This window comes from Grammomys surdaster, unplaced genomic scaffold (genome assembly GCF_004785775.1).
Source record: "Grammomys surdaster isolate TR1022 unplaced genomic scaffold, NIH_TR_1.0 126121, whole genome shotgun sequence".
NCBI lineage: Eukaryota > Metazoa > Chordata > Mammalia > Rodentia > Muridae > Grammomys > Grammomys surdaster.
Genome location: NW_021620929.1, coordinates 5,486,662 through 5,496,091, shown reverse-complemented (window position 1 = coordinate 5,496,091; position 9,430 = coordinate 5,486,662). Strand labels below are relative to the sequence as shown.

The 9,430-nt window shown below is 45.5% G+C and overlaps 1 protein-coding gene across 5 annotated transcripts in view; it reads left to right on the top strand.

Annotated features, from left to right (window-relative positions):
* The window catches only part of Tenm2 (teneurin transmembrane protein 2), a 939,787-nt gene that overhangs the window by 862,916 nt on the left and 67,441 nt on the right, over window positions 1–9,430 (top strand). For all 5 annotated transcript variants that reach the window (XM_028756460.1, XM_028756459.1, XM_028756458.1 and 2 more), the window contains one exon: window positions 4,304–4,514. In XM_028756460.1, coding sequence (XP_028612293.1) covers window positions 4,304–4,514 — 211 coding nt within the window. The remainder of the gene's footprint in view (window positions 1–4,303; window positions 4,515–9,430) is intronic.

Below are 9,430 nucleotides of genomic sequence, written 5' to 3'. Positions count from 1 at the left end.
CTGCCTCTGCCTCTGCCTCTGCCTCTGCCTCTGCCTCTGCCTCTGCCCTCTCTTGAATGCTGAAACTAAAGGCATGTGCCACCATGCCCAGCCAGATAGTTCAGGTTTAAAGGCAAACAAACTGAGGCTCCACAAAGTTGTTCATCTTCCCAAGCTTGCACAGCTGGGACGAGACCAAGGAAAATGAAATCTAACCACACATCTACCTGATTCCACACAGCAGACTCTTACTTCTGACTCTGTGAGGGTGAGGCCTTCTCTGTTAGGACTTCTAATCCAAAGAACTCAGTCTATATTACCAGATTGTCTGATGTTCATCATCAAAAGTGACATTTAAAAACTAAATAAAATGTAATGTGGTAAGTGTACAATTCCAGTCCTGGTACTTGAAGAGATCAAGAATTCAAGGTCATCCTCAGCGACAAGTAGAGTGAATTCTAGGCCACCTGGGTTATGTGAGTCCCTGTATCAAAACAACAGTAATAGAAAATAACAGAAAAGTGATTTTTTTTTAGGAGTCTTAGTGTGACTGCAATCAATTAATATTAAAATATAAATAAATAAATGGACTCAATCTTGTTCCCGGAAAGATTCTTCACGCCCACATTTCCCTGGGAATGCCAGTTCAATTATCATATGATCTAATATGTGCATAGAAAAATCGGCCAAAGCTGTGATTTAGCCTCATTTCTGACAGACAGCACCTAGAAAGGGCTCCGAGGCCAAGTCTCACGTTTCAGAGTGAACTGAAGCAGATGAGCACACGTGAGCAGATGTGTCAACCGTGGGCCACCTGGGAGGTCCCGCTGCTGAGTCAGAATGGAGCTCCATTGAGGGTCACTGCAAACATCTCCCATCACCACCTCAACCCCCCGGGGGAGGGATGGTGGGTGGAGACGACGCCAGACAAATAAGTAGGTATATAAATAAATAAAGAAATGGGACAGTGTCATCAGAGGGCCTGTGACTTCCCGCCCTGCTGGATGGAGACGTCCTGGCCTCTCAGTCCTGAACCGGCAATTCAGAGTGGTTTGATTGCCTGCTTGATTGTTTGCGAGATAAGTGCTGGATTGTCAGTGACAGGGTAATTTACTGAAGATTGCGATGTCAGACTCCATCCAAGGGGCTTGCTAGCATAAAGATGCGATTCTCGTGACTGACAGGCCACTGGGAGACTGGAGGGCCAATTTAAAGTTCACGGTGTGGTCGGAAAGTGTTGGGGGCAGCAGCCAGCGATCACCCAGCATGAGGAGGTATTGCAGGCATGGGATGTGCTGCTGCCCTAATAACTCCCACACACACCCCAAACAGTGCGACCACAGCAGAGAAATGTAAATGTGTGGGAGGGGATCATTTGTATCTCTTTTTCTTTTCTTCATATTTGTCTTCTGTTATGGTTGATGTGTTTAGACCATCTCTTGCCATTCTGAGCCCTCAGATTTAAAAAATAATAAAAATTAAAAAAAAAGCAAAACAGTATCAACAAAAAGGGGGAGGGGAATTGAAAGTATTGGCAAACTTAGAAAAAGAGTGACAGCCTCCTAGTGGTGGGGGTTGGGGGTGGCAGCATGCTTGGTGCTTAATAGGAAAACTGTCTCCTGGTTTTATTTGAACTGGATGCACACACGCCTGTCCTTGAGCTGGTACTATGGGGTGGGTGGTCAAAGAGCTAAAGGAGGAAGAAGCCCTTCCCAGCTGTAGGAGGGCAAGGCCACCAGAGATGGATGGGGCCCCTAATGGGAAGAGGCTGGTGACCTTAAAAGAAATCTATAGCGCTAACAACAGTGGGTTTCTTCTCACCTGAGAAGCCTCTAGGTTGCTGAATAGAAGTGCAGATCTCAGCGGGTTATTTTTAAAACCCGAAGCAGGCATTCTGTGTAGACTCCCCCTGTCTAGTGCAGCAGTCCACGGACGAGATGTTCATGGCAGAATTCAATGCAATTATTTTTCCCCCTTTTCTTCCTTGTTCTGCCAATGGTCCTTGAATCCAGACTCAACAATCGGTCCGTGGATCTGGGGCTATGTTCCTGGACCAGCCCTCTGCCAGGATGTTGTTCAGCCTCCAGCACTGTTTCTGGGACCTCAGCTTTTCAGGGCTCTGGGAAGCCTCACATTCAGCCAGTACACAGGGCTGAGCCGCTCAGAGCTTTGGTTTCCAAAGTCTCTAAATTTCCACCGCGCCTGCCTGCCCACCCTCTTGTGTCTGCATTTCTAGGAAATTTTTGTAAATCTAAACATGTTACGAGGCACACCAGCAGCATTTGCCCACGTGGAAAATGAGAAGCCAGTTTTGGTAATTTAAAGCCAAGCTGAACGGGCCCCCTCCTAATTTGTTTGTTTGCTAAAAAGAAAGTAATGCATTAAAATAATTGTACATTAATTGCTAAATTACAGGGGAACTTTGGTGAAATTACATATTTCAATTTCATTAGTGAACCCAAAGGGAAAGGGGGATGCCAAAAAGAAAAAAATTACATTGTTGTAAATTTAAAAGCCTACTGCCAGGCCTCTGATTCAGCAATCCTGGACAAGTGTTTGTCATAGCATATCCCAGGACTAGAAAGCACACTTTTAAGATGCTAATTATTCCTACCTCCCCCACCTCCCCCAAAATGCCTTGCTATCAAATCCAGGAGGGATAGCTAAATTAGGCCCAAGCCCTTCTACCACGTGCCAAACCAAAAAAACTCACTCTAACAGGGAATTCGAAAACTGAACATTGTCCTGATCATTCTGGTCCTCATCCTTCTTTGACATGTGAAGAATGGCACAGTCATTTAGTCATTCAACAAACATTTGTTGAGTATCCTTTTCTCTGCTGGACACTGAGAGTGGCATAAATGTCGGCGTTAATAAGGCCCTATTCATCTTTCACTGAATTTCTTTCCCTCCCCCCCATAGGGAGGCAAGCATAAAGACGTAATTAACTGTCATACAAGGAAGTTAGTGTCATCAACAATGGTTTTTAAAATATTTCGTGCATTAGAACCATCTGAGAATCAGGACTGAAGTGCAGATCCCAGAACCTGCTCCTGAAAGCTGTCTGTGGGGAGGCCTGAGGCAGGCATTGAACCTCTGTGGGTATTTGATGCGAGCCATTCTTAGCGGACCTGAGACACACAGAACAGGAGTGTCTAGCAAAGCCAGTCAGCTTGTGTTACTGTAACAGAATACCATAGTGTGTGTGGCTTACACAGTGGACTTGTGTTTCTCGTGGTTGAGACTGGGAAGTTCAAAGTCAAGGCTCTGGGAGGGACTAAGTGTTGATGATCCCCTAAAGGCAGAAAGAAGGCTGGAGGACTCACAGGGACTCAGCGCTAACGAGCTTGGGTACTAGTGAGCTTACAGAGCTTAGATCTATCCTAAAGCCCCTTCTCATCGTTGTTTAGAATGTCAGCATGTAAATGGAGGATATTGGCCACCTCGAATGATGCTAACCTAGCCAGGGGCACCACCCCGAGGACTTTCTGGTTTAAAAGGGCAACCCTAAACTGGGCTGTGTACAGTGGGTCCTCCTGTCCTGTTCCTCCCGTACACTGCCAGCTCCTTCCAGACAGATGCCATGACTTTGTGCTTTCTGTTCCATTCCCTGTATGTGGACAGCATTCCAGTGTGTGGAGAGTCGTAGGTTAGTGAACAAGAGCAGCCCAGGAAAGAGAGTAAAGGGTGGGAATCTAGGAAGTTCACAGTGTCCTGCTCAAAAAGACAGAATGGAAGTGACTTCTTTTCCTGGTTGCCACACAACACCATGTCCACACCTCCTTGAAGAGGTGACACTCACGGCACCTGGTTCTCCATCTTGTCAACAGTTGCCTCCTTGGTTTAGTTGAAGGAGGGCTGGTTTTCTCCAAGGGAGAAAGATTGACAGAATTCCACACTTTGTTTAGTGGATACATACCCAGTCTGCCCAGGCTCATGGGAGCAGTCTCTGGGCAGTTTGTATGCTGTGTTATTTAAAAGCAAAGTTCAGGGTTTTATTCCTGGTGGCTCTAATAATATCCACTCGTGGTAGCAAAAAAAAAAAAAAAAGGAATTTTAGGAAAATGTAATAAAGCAAAAAAAAAAGGGGGGGACCACACCAGAGAAACCACTGTTGTTATTTTGATATTTTCAGCTGTTTTCATCCATCGTTTATTCTCTGGGTTGGGAAATATGCAATTGTACAAGGCTTGCTGTGTGAAACCTGCCAGTCTAAGGCCCAGGGGAAGGTTTGATGGTAACAAACGTGTTAGCATCTCTCAGCATCTCCATGAGGCTTGGTGCCATGCAGTGCTCTAAGCTGGCTCTGTTTCTGCCCTTCCAGATGGCCTGGTGGACTGCCTGGACCCTGACTGCTGCCTACAGTCAGCCTGTCAGAACAGCCTGCTCTGTCGGGGGTCTCGGGACCCCTTGGACATCATTCAGCAAGGCCAGACAGAGTGGCCTGCAGTGAAGTCCTTCTATGACCGCATCAAGCTCTTGGCAGGCAAGGACAGCACCCACATCATTCCTGGAGACAACCCCTTCAATAGCAGGTAGGTGCCCTTTTGTCCCTGTGTGCCAGTGAGGTCCCCATTCCTTTTTCTATTCGAGCAAAAGGAAGTTCTCTGTCTTTTCTACAGACCTGTTTCCTGGAAACTGCCTCCGAGACAGCTTACTGCCATGGCTCATTGAAGATGTTCTCTTCACTCTGACAGGGATGCTAGAGTAGGGCTATGATTGCTGTGCAGGATCTGACCACCTTCAGCCCAGAGCCTTATGATGATACCTGTTGATTCCGAGCTCTGAGATGATTTTCATGATCCCTTCTTTTATGACATTTTTGTCATTATTTAACCCCCCTTTTCAATGCCTCCGAGAGAGGCTTTTGTTTGAGCGGAACTGAAATAGTTGATTCGATGGAATGTTTTTGAAAGCTGTTATTAACTTGATAACATAACCTATCATCTGTGGCATCTTAAAGTCAAGGTAATGCCAGTTAGAGGAATTTATTGAGCACCTAGGATGACATTGCACATTGTCTCTGGTGTTCACGCAGCCCTCATGTAGGATTCCTTCTCGTGCTCAGTTTGCTGAACCCAAGCATTTCTTTCCAAATCCCTCATTCCTTCTCGTTCATTTTCTGCTCTCAGTTGGTAATCTAGAGTTTATGAATATCTGAGAGTCAAATTTTGAATGTATTCTTGTAGTCAACTTGACCGTCTCTTCACACCAGAACAAGTCAGACCTGTATCCTAGAGAAGAGGGCAAGGGGAAGGTTTGGCCATAAGACACCCTTCCACCTTGTCCACTCCGTCCCCCTCTGTCTTCTAGACACTGTACTCACCAGAGGGGTAAGAGGAGAGCTAGCAAGGGAGGGGGCCCTGTGCTGGCATACGTGATTGATTTCCTGGCCCGATCCAGAAGTCCAGGCATATGCTTCTGCAACAAAGGTTAGCATAGCCTTTTAAAGGACACACTATCCCATATCTCTGCTCTCTCACATGAAAGATATGAAGTGCTGATTGGTTCTTCTCCATCCAGTCTCCAGATTTTAGGATCATGAGCAAGACAATGATGTCCCCTTTGTATATCCCCATCCTGTCCTCTTCTTTCTAACGCTTTAGGGTTTTGTTTTGTTTACCTTTATTTTCCTTTTTTCACCATTTTTGAATTTGTTTTATATTTACTTTAAGCATACATGTAGAGGCCAGAGGACAACCCTGCGGATGTTGACTCTTTCCTTTCAAGAGCTTGGTCCTGGGATCAAACTCAAGTGGTCAAGCTTGATAGTGAACACCTTTACCTGCTGAGCTATTTCAGCCAGCCCTTATTTTATTTTTGATTGGCATGTAAAAACTGTGCATAGTTATGGGGTATGGTATGATATTTTGATTTGTGTATAAATTGTTTAACGATCAGAACAAAGGTAATTAGAATATCTGTCACCTTAAATATTTATCATTTCTTTGTGCTGAAAACATTTAAAAACTGTTTATCCCTTTCCAGTAAGCAATACGTTTGGTTCAACATAGCCACCCAACCCAACTATATACTAGAACACAGTACATGTTCCCCTCTCTAAACATAACACCCTCTGCCTTCCCCTTGCTGTCCCCAAGTCTGTCTTCATTCAACTAAGCTCAAAAGTATCCCTAAAATAAGATGTTTAAACTCACTTCCTCTCTCAGCAAGGACAAGAGCCCCTAACCTCCTAGGGGATTCTATTGAAAGTCACCTCACTAGACTCTAGGGAGAAGGCATCATCTGGCTGGGACCAAGTCCCCATCCTGGGTCATTTGAGAGCCTAGAAAGATGGGATACAGAAGCCTGGGGAGGAGCACAGACAGATCTGCAGCCCCTCAGAAGCCTTCTACAGAGCTACACAACCCCAGTTACAGGCAACTCTGTTGTTTACGGATTTATCTGTGGTTCTCCTACACAGAATCTCACTCACTCTATAACCCTGACTGGACCTGTTTATGGATTGATCTGCAGTTCTTCTACACAGAATCTCACTCACTCTATAACCCTGACTTGATCTTCTACACAGAATCTCACTCACTCTATAACCCTGACTGGACCAGAAGAAAGGAAAGCATAGACTAGTACGAACTTTGTGACTGCAGGCCAGACTGGCCATGAACTCAGAAATCCTCCTATCTCTACTGCCCAAATGCTAGGATTACAGGCATGCACCATGGCACATTGCCTCTAGCAACTCCTTTGAATACGAGCGTTCATCCGGTCACCTTAGGTTCTGATTTTACTAAACAGGAATCAGAAAATAAATGATATAGAAGCGATCATAACCTCAGTCTTCCACTGCCCATCCCCCCCCCCCAGCTTCTACTTGAGCCATACTGGACACAATACCCTCCTCCGCTTGATTAGCAAGGTTAGAGTTTTACTATATAACACGGAGTAATGTCACCAATTATTTTAAAAGAGGAATGCTGTAAGAAAGAAAGAAAGAAAGAAAGAAAGAAAGAGAGAGAGAGAGAGAGAGAGAGAGAGAGAGAGAGAGAGGAAGGAAGGGGAAGGGAGGGGAGGAGAAGTGAGAGAAGGAACAGAGGAAAGAAGAGAGAAGCAGGCACAAATCTCTGACCAAAATGGAAAGAGAGAGACAGAGGAGAAGGAAGGAAGGAAGGAAGGAAGGAAGGAAGGAAGGAAGGAAGGAAGGAAGGGGAAGGAAAGAGAGAGGAAGAGAAGGAGAAGAGAGAGGAGGGGAGGGGAGAGGGGAAAGGGGAGGGGAGGGGAGGGGAAGGAAAAAGGGAAGGGAAGGGGAAAAGGGAAGGGAAGAAGGGAAGGGAAGAAAGGGAAGGGAAGGAAGGGAAAAGGGAAGGGAAGGGGACCTTTGTTGTTCTGGTCCAGTCAGGGTTATAGAGTAAGTGAGATTCTGTTAAATCCTGGCCATGAAACAGTGCCTGTTCTGTGCCTTTCCATTGTGAACACAACTCTAAAGAAGACTTGCAACTGACTTGCACTCCTCTATAGCATTTTGGTGAAGGCCGTGCAACTTGCTTGGGCTGTAACTACTGTTAACAACCTCAGCCTGCTCCATGCTTTTTCTACTTATCATTTCAGTGTCTGTCCTCAGCCAGTCGCTTACCAATACTCTACTTTTCATATTTTCCCCATTCCACAACCACCTTAGCCTTCCCACCATGAGCTACCACTTCCGGGAGGCATCCTGGGGGGAGGGCCAAGATATAGTGGAGTCTGCAGAGACTCCAAAAATATGTAGTGGTCTGGAGCAGCGCACAGACTAGAGTGAAGAAAAGACACTTTAGAAGAAGCCATTTGGGCGTTTGATGAGGCAGCTCTCTCGAACATCTCTGTATAGATACATAATTCAGAAGGACAGAATAGTCCTCCAAGACACGGGGTGAAGTTCAGCAAGCGAGTGAAGTTCAGTGCATTATCATCTGACAAACAGTGAAGGGCAGAGCTAGGAATGAAGAAGAACTTAATTCAAGACTTCTACAAAGGCGTTCCCGTCGATAACGGCAGACAAAAATAACCAAGATGCTCCGGCTCCACCACTATAATTGACGGAGCAGACCTCACTATCTAGATAATGTGATAATTGTTACACATCAATAATCATAAATAGAAATGAACCGATAGCTTGTCTTCGCTGAATCTTTTCTGCAAGTTGGCTGCCTAGAAACAATAGGAAGCTAGCAACAAGGGAGAAATGGAAAAACAGAGCAGACAGTTGAACCCCCTTCATTCCATGGAGCACTCTACAAAGCCTTATGCTGCGGGGGAAGGGGGGATTTTAAAGCAATAGCCAGCTGTTATGGAAGGAAGAAGGGAGAAAAGCCCACCGTGGAACGTAGTTCCAAGGTTGTTTTCATATCACCGGTTCTGTGCATCTTGTGGTCATCAACGTACACCGTTGATTTTTAAACAGTGGCTGATAAGGCCTTAAAGGAATCTTACTCTAAGACAGTGGAATAGAACAAAAGGATTATTTTCATAAATTAGCTTTCCACTTCCAAAAGACTCTAGCACTGTGGTTGGAACCAGCTAAAAGTGGGACTCATTTGTTAGGCAGCCAGTGGCAGACAATTAGAGCTGTCAGTGGAATGGTCTGAACACCCCCAGATCATCAAAGGGTTGGAGCTGAGCAGTCGGGGGTATTGCTAATAGAAAAAGATGCCTGGGGACAGCATCCCTCTGGTTTTCAGGACACCTGGGATGGCACAGGAAGCATGTTCCAAAAATCTTTGACAAGATCTGGCAAAGAGCAGGTCAGCTCAATTACCCAGTCCAGGAATTGGGAGTGTGCCCAGTAACCTGGGAGCCTCCAGAGCTCCCTGTGCTCACCAAACTGCCCCCCTACCTCCTCCCCCCATCTCCAAGGCCAACGGGAGAGCTGAAAAAACTGGTGTGCTCAGATTGGCGCTTAAAGCAAACATAGCGCTTCTGATGGCTCTGCTTCTTCATGAAGGCGAGAGAGTTTGGGGAGAGGGGCTGCACATTTCTCCAGCTTTGAGATTATACAGCAAAGGTTGAGCATCCCTGATGTGGAAAAATCCAAAATACTCCAAGCCCCAACACTTGTCACACAGCAGCGTGACACTCTCAGCACAGAATCCTGTCCCATGAAAATGTCTCATGCACAAAGTCATTAAATATACTGTATCAAATTGCCTTCAGGGCAGGTTTATAAGATGTATATGAAACATACATGAATTGAATGTTTAGACTTGGTTCTTATCCCCAAGATAGCTCATTATGGATATGCAGATATTCCAAAATAGGAAAACAGAAATACTTCTGGTCCTAAGTATCTTAGGAAAGCAAAGTCAAGCCTTGTTGTAGCTACTCGTAGCTTTGCAGGATTTCCCAGATAACTGGAAGTTGTGATTATTGAGGAAAAATTCTACTTACTGTTGTCTGGAGAGAGAGAGAGAGAGAGAGAGAGAGAGAGAGAGAGAGAGAGAGAGAGAGAGAGAGAGAG